At 34.5% G+C, this 24,434-nt stretch overlaps 1 protein-coding gene across 1 annotated transcript in view; it reads left to right on the top strand.

The window, feature by feature from the left end:
* PTPRQ (protein tyrosine phosphatase receptor type Q) overlaps nt 1–23,846 on the top strand; it is a 198,873-nt gene extending 175,027 nt beyond the window's left edge. The window contains exons 39-46 of the mRNA XM_073214156.1: nt 2,676–2,766; nt 7,438–7,514; nt 11,878–12,012; nt 12,597–12,722; nt 13,555–13,703; nt 17,279–17,414; nt 22,022–22,145; nt 22,392–23,846. Of these exons, the coding sequence (XP_073070257.1) occupies nt 2,676–2,766; nt 7,438–7,514; nt 11,878–12,012; nt 12,597–12,722; nt 13,555–13,703; nt 17,279–17,414; nt 22,022–22,145; nt 22,392–22,429 (876 nt within the window). The 3' untranslated portion in view covers nt 22,430–23,846. The remainder of the gene's footprint in view (nt 1–2,675; nt 2,767–7,437; nt 7,515–11,877; nt 12,013–12,596; nt 12,723–13,554; nt 13,704–17,278; nt 17,415–22,021; nt 22,146–22,391) is intronic.
* The last annotated feature ends 588 nt before the right edge of the window (nt 23,847–24,434 follow it).

The raw sequence follows: 24,434 nt of genomic DNA, 5'->3' as shown, positions 1-24,434 counted from the left end.
ATTATAAAATTAATGTTTAAAAAAATTAATGTGTAAAGTTATTTCTAGAACTATCCAAAAATTTTCAAAAAACAGGTAATACCCATGTTTTATAAGACCTATTTTTAAGTCACTATGGAATAAATGGTATATATCACATTATGGAAAATATGTATTAAGAGCTTGCCACTTTAATACTAAGATTAATTTGTTCTTATCATTTTATATACCTACCTATAAAATTGAAATTAGATGAAAATATAAGGCATATATTAAAACTACAAGTTTTAAAAATGTGAGCCTCTTTCTTAATTTAGGTGATTTTTTTTGTATTATATAAATAAAACACATTTCTAAATGTCACCAAAAGCTTTATTTGTATTTTTTCATGAAATTTTTAGTGTGTGAAGTTACAAAACAAAGAATCAAACTTGGCTTGAATAATTCAGGATTATAATATTTCAGTCTGTCTGGGAATAAAAGCAATGTGGGAAGATTAATGGCATTTCCTACGGCTTTTTGGTTATGCTTCTTAAGCAATATTGGTCTGGACCTAACAATATCAATGGTACTATTAAACTCTCCTTAGCATTTGTACAGCGAGGCCGCTCAATTTTTCAGGAGCAAAAGTGTGATTTCACTAGAATGGGAGCGAATATAATTACATTATGTGTGACTGAGTAGATGAAGTTTTATTAACAATAACATTTTCACATGTATTGATAGTTTCTAGTTGAACTCTTTCAAAGATTATGGTTTTAAGAATGTTTTTAACCTTTTTTATGTAAAACATAGGTTATGTATTATACAGATGTATCTCTACAGGTAAGGAACTTGGGTTTTTTAAACTCATTTGTTATCTCAATGCTCTATTAAATGTTTTAAAGGAAAAATTATGTTTTAGTCAGTAAGTGCATATTTGATGCAAATATTTGATAAACCTTTTACCTCAGGTCATGTTCACTGATACTTTAAATACTCATAAGCTCCTATTGTGTGATAAGCATGTATTGCATGGTAACTGGAGAAATGTCAACACTAAATAGCTAAACGACCTTGGGCAAATCAAGCCCCCAGTTCCTCTACATCCTTCACAACTTTGGTTTGTGAAATGATAATATCTACTTCCTTGGGTCATGAACGCTAAAATGACTGAATGTGTGTAATACTAAGAATAGTGGATGGCACAAGTACTAGCTATGATGAGGAAAGAAGCTCATATTACACGAACTGCAGACAATTACAGTTCATATAAAATGGTAATATGCACTGTATCATGACAGAGATACACAGAAAGAGGTGGGGATCCGCTGTATGTATAGCAGTCAGAAAACTTCCCAAAAAGGTGACCGTCAAGAGAAAGTTTTAGGACAAGCAGAATTCCAGTAAGTAGATGGAAGGGATAAGGTATTCCCGGAGCCAGAGAATGAGCTCAAAAGCATAAGGATGCAAAACAGTCCCATTTCATCTGTGATTCCCCCTGAAAAGAGGCAACAGTGAGAGTAAGAGCTAAAGAGAGAGGACGGCTGAGGCCCAGTGCACCTGATGAGAGTCAGGCTGAGTGTGACATTCCTGTCCAATCAACCTGGTAATTGGGTATTAATTATCAAGGCCAGAGTCATTTAAATTTATAAATGGAAACTTTTATGTGAAATAATTACAGAATGGAAGTACCACTTTTCAGGAATTTCCGATTCATCTTTCCTTACCCCTCTCTCTCGTGGTCTCCTACAAGATGCTGGCATTTATTCCCAAAACCTTGACACAAGGAAGCTGTTCTAGGATTCCTCACCAGGTCAAAAACTTTTTTTCTAAGCCTTTCCAGCCCACACCAAGTCAGAGGCTCTGTCTCCTTCCTCTAACACATATCCACATGCAAAAGCCCAGATTTTCTTTGTGAGGGAAAATAAGGGGGAAGGGAGAATGATCCATTAAAAGAAACAATTTACAATGATGTTGAAAAAATTGTAAAACCATAAATTCTTAACATTTTTTAAGGAGTTTAGGGTCGAGACATTTCTAAAATGAAAAACTATAAATTTCATGTAAATCGTCAGCTCAACAAAATAATGATAAACACATTTCCTTGTACCGGCTTTCCTAATGATGAATAGATAATAGGAGTTTTCACCAAAATGTCAATAATAGATCTCCTTGACCTTCATCTGAGTCTGATCATTCTTAATCACACCTTTGCATTCCACTTCCATCCAAGGATGCCTACTGAGGATCAGGAACTGACCTTTGGCATCTTCTCAAACTGACCAATGTTGTCCCTATTAATAAGCATGAAATCACACTGCCCGAGGAGAAAAAACAAAAAATAAATCACTGAACTCTCTTCTGCTACTAAGTAGACATTAAAACATTAAATAATACTGGCAGCATATCTGAAGAAACCATTAGTAAAGCATGGAAAAGGGTCACTAATGTGGTTGCCACAACTTAGAGCTCCTCAAAGTAAAAAGAAATTACCCCAGAGAGAGTGAAGCTCAACTTGGCCAGTTTTACTCAGGATATTTACAATGAAAATGAAGATAGGTTTATTACTGTTAATTTGACCTTGTTTTCACAGTTAGTTGTTTTCCATTTAAAAGTAAAAGGGCTTAGAATAAAAAAAAAAGTTTTTACTAAGTGGAATTTCTGGTTTATACCTCTGAAATAAATCTAAACTTTGCAATGACTTCATTCCACAGGAATTACCAAAAGTTCTTCAGGATCTTTCTGCAACGGATGCCGATCTGCCTTGGAACCGATCAAAAAACCGCTTTCCAAACATAAAACCATGTATGTCCATTATTGTCTCTGTTCTTAACTGTGAAATGTTCTTAAGTAAGCACAAAATGCATCTTAGCATTTTTTTATTTCTTAAATATATTTTATTACATAGTAATTGAATTATAATCATGCATTTTATAAGCAGCAACTTTCAAACTATATCTCTTTTGCTTTGTTAATGCTTATTGAAGTCAATGGTTTTCAGCTTATTCCACTTCCACAGGTGCAAGAAACTGTAGACCTAATAGTTTCTTACTTTGTAATTTAACCCAAGTAAGGGACCTCTCTAACATCTTCCTAACAGACCTGGTTCTCAAATGAAAGGAAATAAGTAACTTTGTGCATCAGTTTCTCTTTAAGAGCATGGTAATGCTTTCTTATGGAATATAAAAAAAACGCATTGCAAAATATTCCTTGAGGATCAGAGTAAATGTATGCTTACCAGGATTGGTTTTATAGGAGAGGAAGGTTATTCCTTATGATAGTAAACATGTCTTCATTTGTCACTCAATAAGAGAAGAAACCCTTTATTGTTTTAAGAATTAGCAATGATGTGAAAGGAAAAACGTAACATTCCTCTGTTAATATTAGCTATATGTTTGATATTACATTTTTGATCAGATGCTCCTACTACCTATATTCTAATTCAATTACACTTTATTTTCCAAAATAAAAAGACTGAACTTTGTGATGTTCTGAGGTATTGTCAATATTGTTTCAAAATTTAGAGTTTTAAAATACTCCTAATTTTAGAGTTAATATCTGTTTCTTTCCTATGTTCTATGCCTTTTCAAACTGTACTGGGGAAAGTTCCATACTTATAAATGAACTCTTCTGTCTAGAACAACGTGAACTTAGAGAAAGATATAATCATAAAGGATACGGATAGAAAGAAATAGACCAAATTCTGATATTCTAGAACTGGAGGATAGTTGAGTCATGAAGTAAACAAATTTAGAGAAACATGAAATAGGAGGTAGTGATCTGATGAAATCTTGTTAGTTCCCAAGAATTAAAATAGGATAAAAATACACATAGCTTTAATCACTTGAAATCCCTCCTGAAACAAATCATAAGTAAATGACTTTAAGGGCAAGTTCACAAAGAAGATGTAGGAAATCAGGAGTGTTGGTATTCTATCTCTAAATTTCTATGGCATGACTTTTCTCAGTGGGTCTGTGTTTTCCCTTTTGGAGAGTTGACCTGTGTTGAATGCATACATTTAAGAGATGTGGAAGTTCTTAAGTTTCTGTATTCATCTATACCTAAATTTCTTCCAGACTGTCTGCTTCATGCTTATTCAGTGATATTCCATGAAAATAAATGCTATCACCAGACTGAATGACAGTTAGAATAGAATATTTAATATTCATTTACCTAATATTTATTTACAATTATATATTTGGCTGAAGTAATTAATATCAGTAAATATAAAAGAAGTAAATCAAATATGTCTAACTTATCTCCAAAGACCAAAGAGTACCTAATTTAAAAAACCGAGAGCTTAGAAAGATATTTGCTAAATTTAACCTTTAAATGTTTTATTATTAAGATCTCAGTGCATTATTTTCTGGACTCACATCATGGCTACGTCAGACAATACTACTTATTACATATAGGATAAGAAGGGAATAAGAGTGATTGATGGAACTAAATAAACAACCTTAAAGCAAGAAGAACTAAAAAAGTATCATTACTCCAACTCTTCTTTACTGAGGTGAATAAAAAAATTGAATGATGGAATTATGTTGTAAATGAAGGATTTCTGGAATAATATAAGCACTGCATGCATTTTTTCACCTTTGAAAATCAAATGGATAATGTCCAATTGTTTTCTGCTTTCTTCCTGATTCCAGTACAGAAAACTTATGTATAGAAAAAATTTTCAAATAATATGTCACATCTACATTCAGTACCCTTTACTAGATTTCTAGGGGGAAGCTTTTTCTTAGCTGTCCTCTTAAAGAGTAAGAGGTCCTATAAAAAATAATTTTGTTAGGTAGAATTCTGTATTACGTAAGTATGTTATTAGTATAATCTATTAATACAACTAATATATTCCATCTGCTGTACAGTGAAAACGCTAAGAACATCTGGGCTCTAATCAAACTTTCTGGGCTGCAGTCCTGTTACCTACTAACTACCTATGTGACGAGATGCATTTTTCAGTGGTTTCTACTTTATAAGGTTATTATGAGGATTAGATGAAACAGTCCCTAAATCACTCTGCCCTGTACTGGAACATGGAAACCCAATATGTGTTAGTTCTAATAATTGTTAGTAGTCAATAGACTGCTTCTTTTTAAAAGCTGCTAACTTTCTGGGTCAATAAGATTTAGTAACAGGCTGTGACATTGCAGAAAGCCACCTCTATGGACAAGTATATCTGTCTCCCACCACCCTCTCCACACACACACAAAGAACAAGCAAATGAGATGTTCAACTATATATATTCTCCCACTGTTGTGCTTGCAGAAAAGCCACTAAGCTGAAGAAATGTCATTTTACCCCCTGTAGAGAATGAATTCATTTTAATAGAGTCTGAATTTTAACCTGAGCCAGCTAAGTGAAATACATTGTTTCCCTTGAGTAATGTAGGAAGCAGGATTTCAAATATCGTAGTGCATTTTAGAAGATATTAACTTACAGGGCTTTAAGATGCTAGAATTAGCAGCAAATGCTTGCAGAAGAAATTTCCAGACCTGTTTGACAGGACAGGATGACCTTCACAAGTGCTCCAACACCGAGAAAAAAAGTTTAGCTTGTTGTTGACTCACGTAGTTATAAGCAGGCATATCGAGTTAATAGCAACCTGATGGCTTCCCTTCCTTTCTTACAGTACTAGCCACAATGTCACTAAAATAGATCATACCAAACTCAGAACTGGAGGGACATAAATCCTTTGCATAAATTTGCTTAACCAATCCCCATCTCTAAATTTAAAAACATTGAGCAGATCATTATGATTACTAACAATATGGCGAAATCCTTTGACATCTAATGTACTTAAGTCGTAAGGAGGTTCTATGCAGTTTTATAATTTCTTTAAGCTTTCATTTAATTTTTCCCCAAGAGGATTCCACAAAATAAGTATTATAATGATATAGCTGAGGTAAGAAGGAGCAGAGAAGCTAAACAATTCACCCAAGGTCATTAGTATGGTAGATCATCTGCAATTCAAACCCAAATGCATTTACCCATTTTTCTCCACTAATGAATGCCTTTCCATTGAATTAAAAAAAAAACTTCAAAATAATTAAGTATTAATGAATATTTTCTATCATTTCCATGTTCTAGTTAAAATTAGTACTGGACATTCCCAATTGTAATACCAACTTGGTAAAAATCCTCAAAATAAAAAACCTTTTGATACTTTTCTTTGAAGAAAAGTAATGGGTAGTGGATATCTAATTTTACCAGTTGGGTATTCAAGAGAGATTAGGGATAAATTAATAGAAGAGAATAAATAGTCCAGAAATAGACCTAAATACAAAAGTGGTATTTTGAATAAGGTGGAAGGGTGGAATGTTAAAAAATCCAGGACTGTTTGTTATTCCAAATGGCAACAAACATAAAAGACAGATTTGTACATCATTCCGTTAAAAAGAGTCCCCATCAATCAAAAATCAAAATACTTAAACCAGAAGCAGAAAAGTTCCATTAGAGTTCCAATGAATTTGTAAAAATAAGAATACTGGTGTGACAAACACCTTTGTATAACTAACACAAGAAGCCATAATGAAGCCACAGTGAAAAATAATGAGAAATTTGATTACAAAAAAATAGAAATTGTGTGTATGGCAAGACAGGTAAACTGATTGATAGAATCACAGGCAAATGACAAAGTAAAAGGAAAATTTCAATACCTATAATATGTTTTTAGTATAAAATAGTTTTTAAAAAGAAAAATAGTGCACTATGAAAAGGCAGTTAATAGAAAAGATTATTAAAGTGGATAAAACACAGGCAAAGAAGCTCAATTTCACTTGTATTTAAGGATATCAAAAATAAATACTGTAACACATCAATTTGTCTCTATCAAAAGATCATGAATTAAAATGTTTAATAATATCTTGTGGTAGTGAAGTAAGAGGAAATGTTCACTTTTCAAACACTTTCGTTCTAAGAATGAGTTGATATAATTAGAGAACTATTTGACAATAGCTTTCAAAATTTGAGATGCACAATATGATTTGGGAATTTTAATGTTGGTAATACAGTCTACAAATACATTTCAATATATATGCAAAAGTTCAGTTATGTTTATTCATCATTTTATAGTAACAAGATGAAATGAATTTAAGTCATCATGAAAAGTTAAATAAGTATATTCAAACAATGACATATGGTTTTTTAAAGTACTGAGCTTTATATCTTTGTTTAAGCTGACATGGAAAGATAGGTAAATGAAAACACATTTGGATAATAGAGTGTGTATCACTCCATTTATGGTTAACTTTCTATGAATATGCTAGAAATTCTAGAAATACAAGAACATATTAATAGTCAATGTCTCTGGGTAGTAGAAATAAGAGGGAACTTCTACTTTAATTTTATATCCATATGTAATATTCGATGTTATATCATGAAGTTCTTTGTATTTTAATTACTCTTTAATAGTAAAAAGGTAATGGCAATTTGAAAATGCAATTAGTATTAATTTCTTACATTTGCTTCTAGATAATAATAACAGAGTGAAGCTGATAGCTGATGCTGGTATTCCAGGATCAGATTATATTAATGCCAGCTATGTTTCTGTAAGTTGCTATTTTTTATATATTTTATGTTTTTATAAAACATAAATACTGAAGTTATATTACTCTTTCAAGACTATGGAAACAAGAAATTCATTGCAACCTCTATGGATTTTAATGTGCCAGTTCCTTACAACACTATGTACCCCCATTTTGTAGATGGGGAAATGGAGGCTTCTAATAGAGTTTACAATTTACCAACTATCTTTACACCAGTAAGTGGCAGATGTATGACTTCAAGGTACATATCTTCTGGTCTTTCTACTACTTCATATGTTTGCCAACATATGCTCTATACAAAATGAGGACTACCAATCTCTTTTTTCAAAGAAAAAGTAGACAAATGAACAGTCATGTCCGTACAATATAAAAACCTAATGTGCTCTTCTGCCCTTCTAGATATTAATTTCTTCAGGGGGACTACGATGCCATGTTCTTTTTATCCTCAGCTACTTTTAGAACACACACTCCGTTGCAGTTACTCAATAAACATCTTAAATAAACAAACATGGGGTAAATTGTGACATGTGCAGTGTGCTGTCTTGCACATTGTAAATAATAAATGCTTGTTGCATTGGACTGAAAACTGAATGAAACCAAAGTGTCTTAGGAATCTCTCCCTCTTCTTTTCCATGGATCATTTGTTCTCTCAATGCTTGTCGCTATTGTAATTACATAAAAATCTTACATGCACCCAAGACCTCCACTAGGGTTGACACAGTCATGGAATTTGGGAGTAGAAATTGCCTTGGGTGTATTTAATTCAACCATTCACTTTGGAACTCTTTCCAAAAATTCCTTGTAATCAAATGTTAGTTTCCTTTGGCATTGGTTCACCTACTTCCTCCTAAGGCAGATGATTCTCTCTCTGAGCAGCTCTAATACACAGGTATTTCTAAAAACAAGATTTGTTCCCTTTTGTTTCCACCCACTGGCTTCAATTCTAATACATAGCAAAGTTAACCAAAGTTATGGTGGCCCAACAAATACCTGAGAGTTTCTTCTGCCACCCACACTCCCAGAGACCTTGCATGGTTCTCAGCCAGGGCTGCCGTTGCCTTTGGTCCCATGAGGCTCTGCTTCTGTGACGCTCCATCCTTTCCCCGACATCAACTACAGCCTGTCGTGTGTCCCATTTCCTTCATACCTCTGTTACAGAGGGAAAAAAGCTTCTGTTCTAAATTCTGTATTGGTTCATAATAATTCTGAAATTGCAATCATATACTGTGTCTTATTGTGAAAGAACTGATTAATGGGAATTTAAGATTTCTTATTAGAAGAAGTGAGGGGGTGTTGGAGAAGTTAAGGCATCTTTTGAACTTCATCCCATTTTTATGCTAGAACTCTAAATCTGTTTTGGCAAATCACACAAACTTACTGTTATGGTAACACAAGTTATTCATTTATCAGATAATTGACTCCAAAAATAGAATTCTTCTCTAAGGATTTTGGTAAACTTTTGCACTTATGAATTTTCATTGTAGCCTCATTCTGTTGCATGTTGGACTTTTATTTTGAAATACAGAATGATACATATATGCATTTAGATATTTAAATTTAATCAGTGCTCTAATGATCATGTTTTGTGATACCAAAGAACAGGACAAGAGCAAATGGTTGTATCAGTGATTTATTGATTTGTACCACTTTTTTCATCAATAAATAGGTACAAATGAATAGCTTATATCCTCTAACGTTCAACTAGATATGGAGTGACATTATAGGATATGAATATGGTTAGGAAGGAAACCAGACAATTTTAGGTGTAACTGAACCACATAAACAAAAGAATATTTGTGAACCGCCAGTGTTCCCTTGGCTAGAGGTTGTCAGGAGACAACCATGAGAAGATGATAATGCAGGACAAGCAATAAACTAAGAAGTCTGAATATACATGTGCTGCTATCATCAAGTGATGTTGTAATAAATCTTATAACAAAGTTACTATGACCCACATGTAATGATACGCATAATCATTACTGAGCTGCATGATGAGCAGGCCCAGATGGAAAGCACTTTACATTAAAGCAGTGTTGGCATTAAAGTGGGCAGTATATTATATTGCTCTTACTTTACAGGAAATCTCCTTTGCTTGGGATGCCAGGAACAGATGGGAACAGACAAAGCCATGATACTGTAATGGCCCTTTCTTCTCCATCCCCAAACTGGGGTAGTCTTCACCTCAAAGAGAGTGAAGACTTTGCAGAAAGAATGTCTAACACCTCAGTTTCCCCCAACTACACAATTTCATTCCATGGCACTTCCACCTGAAAGTTCATGAACTCTTGTTCCAAGAGCAGAAGACAGAGGCCATCTACAAATGGACTCCAGATTCCTATTTCTTTGGAAGCTAGAGGAAAAGAGAAAAATAGGAAAGGAAGTAGGGAAAAAAGCAAAATAACTCACCTTCAGATGGAAAAAGAAAAATCTGAAGTCTGGGAAAGAGAAAGGGAAGGACTAGGAGGTGGTCTGAAGGATGTACTTTAAGACTGGAAACCTCCAGGCCAGAGTCCATAACTAGATTAGTATTTGTTTATTCCTCTGCCCTTGCTGCTCCTGGGAATTCTGCTCCTGGGAATTCTACTCCTGAAGCTGGGAATCATGAAGAGCCTGGAAATTTTTGAATAAGGAAGGACTATGGGAGAGAGGTAGGGAGGAAAGAGATACTGCTTCCCTATAAACAGCCACTCACTGTACAAATGAGTTTAGAAATGTTTTCAAGAGAGCTAACAACAATAATATTAGTTAAGGGGCCAGAAGAAAGGGGCCAGACCCTCAAAACTATCCTGTCAACCTGAGATGCCTGAAGTTACAACATGACTGTAACTTTTTACCATAACTAGAGATTAAAGATTAAAGACTGCATGATACAAATGAGCTTGTAGTAACACCAGAAACATCCTATTTGTTCCCATTTGATAGAACTATAATAGTACCAAAACACATTGAATCCCTAAAAAGGTGAAATGAAAATGCCCAGGAAAAACACTTTACAAATCAATTACTATCAATTGTCCTGACCTTTGAAACATGTTCTTCACTTGACTTCTTTGGACCCACCATTCTCTTGATTTTTCCATCAACAGCTTTGATCTTTCATTTCAGTTTCACTGGTTCTCTCTTATCTCCCTGACCACCAAACATTGAAATTATCTATAGCTCAATCCTTGAATTTTCTGTCTTTCCAAACTCATCCCTTCCCCTGATTGTAAATAAGATATATGTGCTGATTACTTTCAAATTCATGTCTCTAGTTTAGACTTGTTCCTGAGTTCCAAGCTCATATGCCCAATTGCCTTCATGATATTCCCGCTTGAATATTTAATCGGAATGTCAAGTTTAATACAACCATAATGAATTCCTAATTTTCCCTTCAGATCTGCTCACCATGAAGTCTTCCCCATCAGAAATGTTTTAGCATTTAGTGTATTTGAGAGACTCAAAAATTTTATCCCAGACACTATCACTGGCTAGCACTATGATTTAGAAAATCACTCAAGTGCCTCATTAAAGTGAAATAAACTGATTAGATTAGACTTTAGGGTCCCTTGAAATTTAAAATGCACATTATTCTTGTATATTCTTTGGCCACTGAGACAATTTCAATTTAAAAATGAATTTTACCTTTAATCTTCATTCCTTAAAATACTTTGAGGTTTAGAATAGATGTAATTCCATGACTACCTTTTTATTTATATAGGACTTTTCTCCAAGAAAAATCCAGAGATACTGCTCAAGTGGCATGCCTGTATTCCAGGTGAATGGACCAAGTTTTAGAACAATCTGATAAAAAGTCTAAGAGCTGCCATAGTAGAGCTGAGACAAATCTCGAGGCCTCTATTAATTAAATGACCTTTATATTACCTCCACATTATTCTTGGTTCAGAGGTCTGCAGAATAAATACTGAGGCCATTGTTTAAGTAGGTAGGCAATATTTTGAAGGAAGAATATGAAAATACCTGCACAACCCTTTAGTATCTTCTTCTGTGAGGATAATTTTTTAAAAACTACTAATTCACAAGGTTTTTATAATAAACAAATGGAAATATTAACTATAATTTGCCTAGCATATTGTCTTTCATAAACTGAGCACTTGATTAAGGCCTGCTATCACTATCATTGTTATTTTTTAGTTTTCACTGTTTTATTTGAAGTTAGAATTAATTTTAGGAGCAATTAGTTGTATAGTGTATCACATTGTGAGATTAAAATTATGGAAATGTATTAGTTAGCATTCAAAACTGTACAATAACTAAAAATATTAGGTCATTTTACAACTAGTGTTTTTTTCATATATTTCTAGAAAGCTAAAAAATACTATACATACATAAATAATGATGCAGTGTTGTAATTTTATCCTTCTAGGGCTACTTATGTCCAAATGAATTTATTGCTACTCAAGGTCCATTACCAGGAACGGTTGGAGATTTTTGGAGAATGGTGTGGGAAACCAGAGCCAAAACATTGGTAATGCTAACACAGTGTTTTGAAAAAGGGCGGGTAAGTTATTTGGAAATCTTTTCACAAATGTTATTTTACAACTGTTTTAATATATGTATGACAATTTCATCTAATACTGTGAGTCATCAGTAACTGGACATCTAAAGGCAGTTTCAACTTAGTATCAATAACTGTGTATCAATAACTTAGTATCAATATAACAGTGGTCCTTTTATATTGAAGTATAGTTGATATACAATCTACATATTGATTTCAAGTACACAACACAGTGGCTTAACAGTTACCTATATTAAATCCTCATCCCCACTAGTGCAAGTTACTATCTCTCAACATTGGAAGATGCTACAGAATCACTGGTTATATTCTCCATTCTGAACTACCTTCCCTGTGACCAACCTGCAGTATGATTGAGAATTCTTCTGCCCCTTTATCCCCCTGTTCTTCCCTAACCACCCACCCCAAACCCTGGTAACCACCAGTCCCTTCTCAGTGTCTATGAGTCTCCTGCTATTTTGTTAATTTTGTTTTGTTTTGTTTTTATATTCCACAGTCACATGGTATTTGTCTTTCTCTGCCTGGCTTTAACAATGGTTCTTATGACTGGTGATTTTCTCTGAATACAGATCAGATGCCATCAGTATTGGCCAGAGGACCACAAACCAGTTACCGTCTTTGGAGATATAGTGATTACAAAGCTGATGGAGGATGTTCAAATAGATTGGACCATCAGGGATTTGAAAATTGAAAGGGTAAAAAAAGGCAGGGGAGGGCAACACAATAGTGAATATGAATGTTCTAAATGTCTGAAGTAAAATTAATTTCCAGAACTATCCCTTGCAGTGATATCTATATATTCAACGATGCTATCCTATTATTTTCGAAACAGAAGTTTTGAACTGGTATTTTATTTCAATTTCTGTGCCACTGTGCTTAATTCCAGATCACGTGGCTAAATTGTATGAAATGATTATCAGATTCTTAGATAGACAAGGGAAGAAAAAGGAGGAAACAACTAAATCACTAGGTTTATTTTATTTGATGAAGAAACTGTAGAATTTGACTTAAAGCAGGAATTTCCCTAATCATTCATCTCTACCTGCATCTGAATGATTTGATTTTCTGTTTAATCTAGAACCAATGCAGAAGAGAAGTGTAGGATCCCGTTTTATCAGTTTATATAAATGCCTATACTCACAGAAAATGCTAAAAGGATCCTTGTACTTTCTGACATTAGGCACTCAATACCTGTGTTTTGAATAATCGGTGAATGTGTTTAAATTTTGAGTCAAAATTGTTACAAAATATATTCTAGTGCTGCAAAATGATACATTTGCATATAAATACTCTAACATCATCTGTTTGCAAGCTTTCTTATTGTTCCCATTCATACTGAAAGGTAATTTATTCTAGCAATAATAAAAGATCTTTCTTACAGGACATACTGAAACACAGTTCCCTCTGTTTGGTAAATATTCATTTTTAAAAGATCACCTTCAAAAGCTAGGACATGAGCTGTCTTCCACTTTCATTGAGGTCCTTAAATAATTGAATCATGCTTCCATTAACTGTCACTTTGTCTAGCATGGGGATTGCATGACCGTTCGACAGTGTAACTTTACTGCTTGGCCCGAGCATGGGGTTCCTGAAAACAGTGCCCCTCTAGTGCACTTTGTCAAGTTGGTCCGAGCAAGCAGAGCACAGGACACCACACCTATGATTGTTCACTGCAGGTAAGAAAGGTATTTTTAGAACCTCATATGAAACATTAGAAATGGTCTGTAAACTTAATGTGTTCTTTTTATTATGATGATACCATTGATTACTTTCTGGCAGAATGTTAATGCAGATTCATTCCAGCTTTCAGTTTTCAGAGATTTAATTGGCTATAACAAATCAAGATATATGAAGGATTAGATGGCAGAAATAAAATAAGTAATGCAAGTGTCTAAAAGTAAGGGAAAATCTAAATACTGATACAGTAATTTTCCTGAAATCGTGACTGGATTATGCCTCTCAAAGACTTCTAATTTTTTTTAAATTTCAGCTCCTCATTGATGTGTGTGCTGTGTGTGTATGCGTAGTATTTTAAGAATTGTTTGAATGACTAAGCATTAATCCCCCATTATTTCAACTGTCATTAGTCTACTATTACAATTAAACTTTTTTCGTAAGAGCAAATTGCTAGATTTGAATTACAAAGGCTAAGTAAAAGGAAATGAGCTTTATTAAAACAAAGATCAAAGTAAGTGACCAACCCAAGTATGATAAAATTTTTTACAAACTCTAGCTACTCAGATGTCTTCCTTTGACCTAGCTCTTTGAACATGGTAAACAGAATAGGATTATAAATTGAAATTTTCCCCTTATTATTTTCATTGGTATTTAATACTTTCTGAAATAAAACTGAAGGTTGTCTAGAATCAGGATTTTTCTGGACAAATTAATACGATTTATGTTTTCTAATATGATGTATCTAAAGAAATCTCAACTTGAGTCTTTTCAACAATTGGAGTGTATAAATTAGAGAAAACGTGGGTGATAATATACTGTTCTATGATTCCACTTACATGAGATACCTGGAATAAGTAAATTCATTGAGACAAAAAGGAGAATCATGGTTATCAGGGGCTGAGGGAAGATAGGGATGGGGAATTATTGTTTATAGGTACAGAGTTGCTTTGGGAGATAATAAAGAGGTTCTGGAAACAGAGTAGTGATGGATGAACAACATTGTAAATCTGCTTAATACCACTGAAGTGTACACTTAAAGATGGCAAAACGGTAAATGCTCATATGTATCTTTACTGCAATAAAAAGTTTAAGTAATAGTGTCTTTTAGGAACATTGATAATGAATACATTATTATAATAATTCCAACAACTGATCAGTTTTCTAGGAGTATACAATAATTAATGTGATTAAATATGTGAGAAAATATTAATTCATCCAAGGTTTTTAGTTTTATTTAGAGGAAAAAATTCAATACGTATTTTTAATGATGATATATTTTTCCAGGAATATTTTGAAATTTTTTAAATGATAAGAGTAATACATAAATGCTTGCTCATTAGAATATATCTGAACAAAGTTTCTATTTGAAAAGCCTAGAGAACGGAAAGTAAAAACCTCATAATGCCCTCCCAATTTCATTTCCTGTCCAGATACATAAAATTTTTAACAGATTAATATATAGTACAGATAGAATATGTGCTTCTAAAATCAGCAATTGAATTTAATCATCACTGATGAAGAAAACTCTAAGGGCAGTAGTTGCCCTCAGTGCCTCCATGTCTTGGAGGCACTAAAATCCATTACGAAGGTAAAGTAACTTCTCCCTTAGAGCCTCAAAAAGAGTGTAGCTCCTCCTTTGTAATTTAAATAGATAAAAGAGGTTGGAAAAAAAGTACGTTCACCTTTAAATATCATTTTTAAGCATTACATTTTTATCTCCAACCCCAACTTCTCACCTTCACTTTAGACTTACACAATGAACTTCCAATTGAACAGCACAACGTGAATGAGCACGAAATTCTGAAAATTTGGTGTGTCTGAAACACTTGATTCAGTCTCCAAACTCAGTCCTCGTGGTCCCCATCTTGGTGAACAGCAAGTCCACTCTGCCTGGGTCAGAAACCCGGTGGACAGCTTTCCCTCTCCCCGCCCTCTCACGTGCAGCCCCCAGCCCTCCAGCAGAGGCTCTGATCGCTGGCCCCTCTCTCGTCTCCCCTGCCCGCCCCCTCGCTGGTCTCCCGGATCTTTGAAGGCACAGAACGTGCTCCCACCCCATCTGCTCTGCTCCCGCCCTCTCGGGAGACGAAGAAGCTCCTCTCCAGACACCCGCCTGGAGCCCCTCTGATCTCATTCAAGTTCCTCTTCAGCTATTACAGTATCAGAGAAGCTTCCTCTGACGACCTTATCCTACCCTATCTCCCTCTATTTCCTTAACCTGACTCACCTTTCTACGCAGCACTCATGACCCTGGGCTCATTCTATTCCTGCTTGCTTATTTGTATGCTGCTGTTCTCCATCCTTCAGAATACAAGCTATGTCCAAGAACTTTGCTTTTGTTTTGTTTTGTTTTGTTTTGTTTTGGTGTTAGAAATATTAGTTTTACTTAACCAATTTCACAACTGAGTATTATATAAAAACTTTGCAGATTGTACAGTTTATATACAGTTCAAGCTACTGAGTGAAAAAGTAGGTCCCACAGACTCAAACTGCGGCACCAGCCAATCCAGGGTGGAGGCGGGTTTGCACACTGTACCGCGCCCCACCCAGCCCGCGGGTGGTCGTCTCTAGGTGTGAACTGCAAAACTGTAATAAGGTTTCGGTTTCATTTCATTCTTCACACATTTAATGATTGCAGGCCCAGAAACCTTTGTATTGTTTACCATTGTTCTCCAGATGCTTAGGACAGTGTTTGACGTTCAAAATGAACGGAATGATGTCGTGACTGGCTGCTGTGTCTGGGCGTATGTTTACGTGTCCCTGTAATCGGATTTATGTTGTAATGCTCACTACTTCTTCAGGCAAATCACAGGAGAATGCTGAATGCTGACATTTGACTATTTCTTTATTATACAAAAGGCAGTTTCATGTTCACAGTAACATTTCTAAGACTGGGTGACCTTTTGAATGTCTCTTTTTTTTCAGACATATGTGCTATATTAACTGTTTAAGTACCTACGAGTCTTGTTTTTCTAATGGGAATTGCTGAATAAATCTTGTCAGGTTTACCAATTAACAGTTTCTATAGAGCACATACTTGTCCTTCGGTATTAAACTAATTATTAAAAGCAAGTCGTTTCTCAGTGTTATTATCTATAGGAAGTAGAAAAAAATTCTAGGGAAAGAAAGTGAAAAAAACAAACAAACCATGAGAGACTATCAGTACAGGCAGAGGAAACACCATATGGGCTAAACAGTTAAAGTGTTTAATGTTTGGCATTTCTTTGGGCAACCAAAAATATGTTCAATGCAAAATTCCTTTTGTTAAGAATTTCAAATAATTTTTAAAGATCTTCTGTATACTTCCCCAACCACAGTCCTTAAAGTTATATGAAAAAAGAGGGAAAATTCAACTGGTTAAAAGAAACTCAAATATTTGATAGAGTATTAATGACAATCATCTTGCTCTGTCTAAATGGTCTTGGTCCCATCACAGTATAAATCCAAAAAAAATCTACCTCCAAATAAGAAAAGAAACTGTTTAGAATTTATTGCTGTCATTGGTCATTTTCTTCATCACCATCAAATAAACAACCTTTTGCTAAATGGTATTCATGTAATTTCACTCTTCCTATAGTGCTGGTGTTGGAAGAACTGGAGTTTTCATTGCTCTGGACCACTTAACGCAGCATATAAATGATCATGATTTTGTGGACATATATGGAATAGTAGCTGAGCTGAGGAGTGAAAGAATGTGCATGGTACAGAACCTGGTAAGAGGTCCAAAACTGTGTGGGCTGTCAGCTCTAGAAGTTCTGCATGAGAGGAACTTAGTGGCAGCAGTCTGGCTGGACATGGACTTGAACCTGTATTCGCATAGCAGACACACTCTTTTCTGGCAGTACAGACCTCCTTGTGGGAGGACTTGGGGAAGGCAGCCGATGGAGGTGATAGCACAGAAGTCCATGTGCCAAAGTCGTCCTTCAGCACTGTTATGGATTGTTCATCTTAACTTGTTTATGCTGATAAACATAAAAATAATTCATGAAACTGATTTGTCTATAACATTTGGCAAGTTTGGGAGCTTAGGAAATGAATTTCTTTTGTATACATGCTAAAAAGTTGCAATTAGGAAAAGTTTAAAATATTAGCTAAGGGATTTTGCATATTTGCTTGTCTATATTTATCCCTATTGCATGTTAGTACAATAATGATTGTTATGGCATATTATCAACTAACCTGGAGTTGTTAGTTTTGTTGCTTTGATTTGGAGACAAAAATGCCTAAATTTTTTTTCATTAGAAAAATCATACAGTATGATAAGACTAAAAACCCCCCATTGAGTGTCTAGTGGGTTCCAAGTGCTATAGGGGATCCTTTACCTGTATCATCTTATTTAATCCTTGTAATCCTTTATTTATAAAGCAGCACCAATGAGACTAACCAGCAGAGTAGGTCTTGGCTCTGCTTTACAAATACGAAAGCATGTGTTCCAAAAAGTTAAGTGATATCACAAAGTTACACTAGTAAGTGTCAGAGCCAAAATTCAAACCCATTTGTCTAACTATACTATACAAGATGTTCCTACCTGTGTCTTTGGATTGACACTTGTATGTTACACAAGTAGAAATTTTCTCACAGTAAATATGCAGAACTGTACTTATATTAAAATTAGTCAGTAAATTAAAAGATCCTGCTCTAGACGAGGAGACATCCAGACTTGTTGGATTGCATATCCCTTTCAGGAAAACTGTTTGGGCATTCAACTCCAATACATATATATTTATTTTTTAAATGTAGCTTGTATAATTATGTAAATTCTAAAACTTTCAAAATAAGAAATCGAAAACCATGAGATAAAGATCAAATAAGAAATATTTTGAAACCTTGCTAATTCTGATGGCTTCATATTATCATTAGGTATTTTCAAAAGATAAAACACAGACTTAGTACAAGATAATTCTATTTTAGTAGTGGTTTTAAATGTGTATTTTAAATTACTTATAATTTTTTAAGTTGATCTAGCTCTTTGTCAGATCTAATTACAATGTTTTTACCTGATAGTATGGCTGTAAGATTATTCTGGGTGTTTGAAGAATGTCAGCTCTGCCACTTTCTTGTCATTCATTTGAGCTTGCATAATAAATATCTTCAATCCATAGCTTCTTTGTAGGAATCATTTTCTGCCAAATCAATTCTGTGATCATTAAGTAAAACTAGGTAATGCAATCCATATGCTTCCCTTATATGCTGAAAGAGAACCATTGAGGGAAGTATTCTTCCCTCAGAGTATTTCGGAAGTGGAATCTGACTTCTGAAGGAGGGTTGGCTTCATGTGTATGCAACCCATGTAGTCCCAGAGGGTGCTTGATTCAATGTTTGCTGTCACTGTCTTTAAAATATTTAATAATTTTTGAGGAAGGAAACTTGCATTTTCATTGTGCAGTATACCCTGTAAAAAAATGCATAGCTGGATCTTCTCCAAGGCTTTTAAGCAGTGTCCAATGTCAATTAACCATTATTAAAACTCAACTTCTTATTTTTAATTAACAATACAGAAAAATAGAAACTTAACATATTCCTCCCATGTTCCTGGGTGTACACATGTGCACTGGGGATGAATGCTCTTGACATTGATCAAGATAGGTTGGTTCTCTTGGATAGGATAGAAGGTGGGACTGATTGGATATTGTTTTCTTCTAGAGTCTAGAGTCAGTCTTCAAATAAGAAAGTTGAAAAACTTTTGCCATGCTCGGTAACTTCACTCAACTTTGTAAAGAGGGTTCAAGAATGCCAGTTAATAAGTTCACATGATTTATTACTCAGTGTACACCATAAACTTCAGACATTATGTTTATTTAGCCAGCCAGAGTAAATGTTGCAGGTTGTGTAAGGGCATGGGAAAAGCATGGATTTCAGAGTTAGAGAATTGAGTTCAGATTCCAGCCCCATATTCGCTTGCTCTGTAACTTTTTTAATTGCCCTCTCTGAGCATTTTTTCTTTTGTAAAATAGCAGTGCTATACTTTTTGCAAGTTTATTACCAATATTAATTAAGAGAAAGCATCTAGCACATCAAGCAGGCAGTAAATGCCCAGCAGGCAGTAAATGTCTGACAAGCCTGCTGGGTTCCCTCCTTGCTAAAAAGCTGTCCTCCAAAGCTCTCTTTCACCTGAGTTCCTGTGCAGAAGTTATGCCTCTTACTGTCCTTTGTACGTGAGGAGAAAAGGGAATGTGACCACACCTCTGCTCCAGTCCTTACACACCCAGCATCGTCTTGCCTGAGATAGGTTTCTTATTTTCTTCCATTGCACCTGGGAGTGAGTCCAAATTCTATGAAGAGAGCTGTCTCAGCACATGTTACAGTAGCCAGGACAGGGCTGGGGAGGCGGGGACCTGGGTAATAGAGCCCCTGAAGGGGCACCTGAGGGGCGTGGCCCAGCCCCAGGCAGAGCTTTGACTTCTCTCACTGTCTACCAAAAAGTTCACAGCAGCAGCAAGAGATTTAAAAGGACTTTCTGAAAGAATAAGCTACAGTGGGACAATATCCTGAGGTATTTTCAGTGCCTCAAATAAGAGTTGATCCGGATGCGTCCTTTCCTGCTCTGGTTCTCCTGGCAATTTACTGATGTGAGCTCTTTAAGGTGGAAGAAAAAAATTACTAATACTTGGGGTGCCTAGTTTTTTGCCAGACAATTTACATACGTTAAGTCCTTTAAATCTGACAACATAGGTTTTATGATTCCCCCAGATGAAGAAACTGAACATCAGAAAAGTTTAATTTGAAGTCACATGACTATTTAGCTAGTGTAGAAATGGACTTGACCTCTTCCCTGCCTCTTTGGCAAGAAGACACCAGAGCCTTGGGATCTTGGAAAATGTAGTGCCGCCCCACGGAGCTGAGCCTGTGCTGCTGGCAGGAGTTACACTCACATTCTTTCCAGTGGAGAAAATGAGAGCAGGACAGTCAGAGGCTTCCCATATTAAATGTGACTTCAAATTCAAGGTGGCTTAAAAAAAACACCGGAACTGATAAATGTAAATGATGTTTTTTTCAAGGAAATTATATCATGTCAGTATATTTCTGCCACGGTTATCATTGATATGATGTATATTTGAAAACACTCTTTTAGAATTATCTTGAGAAGCAATTCACTAGCAATTACAATAGATTTTTTATTATTTTATAACAACACTTCATTTCTTACTAAAATTGAATTACATAACTCAATCATCGACCTCACTTACATAACTTGATCCCTAATGACTTCTGGATGTTCTCCAAATGAAACCTTTCCTTAAATGGTAAAGACTGGCTAGCCATAAGAATTAAATGAGACTAAGTCAACAAACATTTATTATGCAACTATTATGTGCCAGGTACTATTAACAAGCAATGGGAATATAGCAGTGAATGTGACAGAGTTCTGTCCTCATAGACCAGACATTCCACTGATGAGATGTTTGTGGAAACATTTTGTAATCCACAAATAAATAGATATTCCTAATAATGACCAACAAGTTATAAAGACAGCTTCAACAGAGGAGTTCCAAAAACGTTTTGAGATACAGTAGCAATAGATATAAATATAACCTTTTAAGATGCTCACTTTAAAGGACATCCTATTTAAATGAATTGTCAGTGTGTGTATATATATATATATATAAAGTCTTAAACATTCGGTGTATTCCTTTAACATCAGGTATGTTTCCTATGTAAAAATGAGGGTGATTTTCTATGACTGTAACGTTAGCTACTCTGGGGAAAGTTCAACCCAGTTATGCTAACAGATTATAGAATTATATTGAATAAATTTAAAGAACTCTGATGGTACTGAATTTAGCCCAAATTCTTAGATAAAATGTTAGGAGTCCTTGTAAAGCACCTGGATGTTTAATTTAGCCAACTGATTTGTATTTCAAATTTGGGATGCTCGACAAATTGTCCATGTATTTTATATGTGCTGATGGTATGCAGATATACTCATTCACAGATTCCAAAGTAGATTTGACATCTGCATTCCACAGCCATTCTGACAAGAAAACTTATTTATAAGAAAAAAAGGAAACTCATAAACACATTTAAATAACCTAATTGGCCCCTTTTTATAATTACAGCAAGAAAGATTATATTAACACTTGTTATTTAATGACAAGTATTTTTTAAAAACTTGAAGCTACAAGAAATCACAGCAATTTAGAAAACCTTATGTTTGCAATGGTAAAAATCATTTATATACATGGCTAATTCTGTGCCTCTAAATTTAGCTCCTTAACATTCGTTGAATGAATTTTACCTTTCACTATAATCGTAGAGCCCCCCTCATAAGAAAAATCTGCGCCGCATTCGTTTATCTAACCACTGTTTCTTTGGTATCTAGGCACAGTATATCTTTTTATACCAGTGCATTCTGGATCTCTTATCAAGCAAGGGAAGTAATCAGCCCATCTGTTTTGTTAATTATTCAGCACTTCAGAAGATGGACTCTTTGGATGCAATGGAAGGTAAACAGAAGCAATATGTACCAATTTACTAGTTTACCACCTATAACATGAGCATTAATTCAAAAATAAGCATAGGTTGAAATATTTAGATGTTTGGTTACTGCATATATCAATTTTTTTGTTCCTCTCAAATCCAAATTAGGATAATAGCCTTTCCATCTGCACTGCGTTTTTGCCACAAACGTTTAAATCTTTTGAACAGTTAACTTCAATTCTTTCTTGTGACATGTTACTATTATGTTACAGGTGATGTTGAGCTTGAATGGGAAGAAACCACCATGTAAATGTTCAGACCAAAGATTATAACTGGAAGATATTTTCAAATCCCAGGGGCCAAAATTACCCCCAGATTCTTCTGAATTCAAATGTGTAACCTTAAAGAAATCTCTGCTATTCTCATACTGTGCCTTACTAAATGGACTGACATTTCATGAATAGTTCTAGGAAGTATCTAATTCAGGAGAGTTATTTGTTTTGTACAGAATAAATATTATGCATTTAAAATGTATAAGAAAAGGTATTCCAGAGATTTTTGAAGTCTTCGATATTTTTGGAATGAGCCAAATGTAAAAATTATTATGTTAGTATTGATGCTTCAATGTAAATTTCCCCTACATATTGGGTTTAATCTTGAACACAAGTTGTAAATGTTGATTCAGTCATGTTATTTTGGCCTCCAGGGTGTTAACGTTTCTTGCGGATAACTTCCACCACTGTCATAATGATCTGTACTTCCATGTATGCCCCTGTGTTTTGAATCCTCTGTTTTATGAGTGCTGAGATATCATCTCATGATCTTGAACAGCTGAACAGTAACCCCCTGACACTGAAGGGATTACTTAGCCTTTATACAGCACACAGTAGCTCTTCGGGGACACTAGGGCTATTTAAATTGCATTGTGATCTCTAGTTTGAAAAAACAAAAAAGAAAAATTAAACAATGCGATTGCTTATATGAAGGTGTAGAGTACTTTCCTAGCCTCTCCACAATTGTATGTTTTCAGGGACAAACTGTTCCACTGTATTGTGTATTTAAACACATCATTAACTGTATCAGAGTATTTGTTTATAAGATGTATGTTCAACTTAGTATTAACAGTTTTGAAGGGTTTCTTCAGCAGAAATGTATAAAAACATGGAATGTATTACATGCCTATAAACTAATGATGTGTTTCTGTGGTGCCAACAGAGACTTCTGAATAGATTGTATCAAATGGTCTTTATCTCACTTCCCAAGGTTGATTATGGAGGAGTCTATTTGGTGGGACTGAACAAAAAGAAATAAACAGCTTGTAACAAATTAGAGATTTTTTTTTAAAGGGAAGAATTTTCACCTCCTTATCATTAGATACTGACAATGTACTAAGCAAGTTTTGAACTATATGAAATTATGTTGTCATAGATTTCAAATAAAGGTCATAAAATGAAATAGTATTATTTATTATATTTCATCTATGATCAAAATTATAGCTTATGCTTATTTCTGCTGAAATATACATACAGAAAAAGTGATGACCAATAAAATTGAGTTTTAAAGAATTGAGTTACTTTGCAGCATGATTTCAGAGGTCTTTATAAATGTAAATTTGATTTTGTATTACATTTTAAGATATAGCTGATAATGTAACAAAGTATATACAAATAAATAAATATAATACAGTGTAAATAATTAAGATATGATTATTTCCCATGGTACCCATAGATAACAGGTAATTTTAAAATCAAATTCATTATCCAAGAAATTAAATGCTTTAGTCTTACAGTCATGCTTCCGCTTTTTTTTCATGTAAAGTAAGTATAAATAAATATAATACACTACTATCCAACCAGTAAATTTACTCTCTAGAAAGCTACAGAAAACAATAAAAAATCATGAGAATTCTAAAAGATTCAAGTTGGAGTTAGAAGTTCTTCTGTTTGCTTCAGATGTCATTCATTGAAAATATGTGGCAAACCAGTACTAATAAATGTGGGGTTTCGTATTCATGGAAGACATAAAACAGCTGTGGAAAGTATTGGTGAGGTTCTTTTTATTGTATTAAATGATAAGAAAATAAATAATTCAATCTACAGGCCAGTCCACACTCTATAATATCTGTATAGCATACTGCATAGTTTCAGGTGTGACGCATATGTATATGCATGTGGGTGTATAAAACAGTTTTAATATAAAGCTTCCTCTAAAACAATGCTTATCAAAATAACACATATAAACCACCTGGGGATTATGTTAAAATGCAGATTCTGTTGCAACAGATCTAAAGTAGGATCTGAGAGTCTTCATTTCTA

This window comes from Manis javanica, chromosome 10 (genome assembly GCF_040802235.1).
Source record: "Manis javanica isolate MJ-LG chromosome 10, MJ_LKY, whole genome shotgun sequence".
In the NCBI taxonomy this organism is placed as follows: domain Eukaryota; kingdom Metazoa; phylum Chordata; class Mammalia; order Pholidota; family Manidae; genus Manis; species Manis javanica.
The sequence above is the reverse complement of the archived record's forward strand: the minus strand, read 5'-3'. Positions and strand labels throughout refer to the sequence as shown.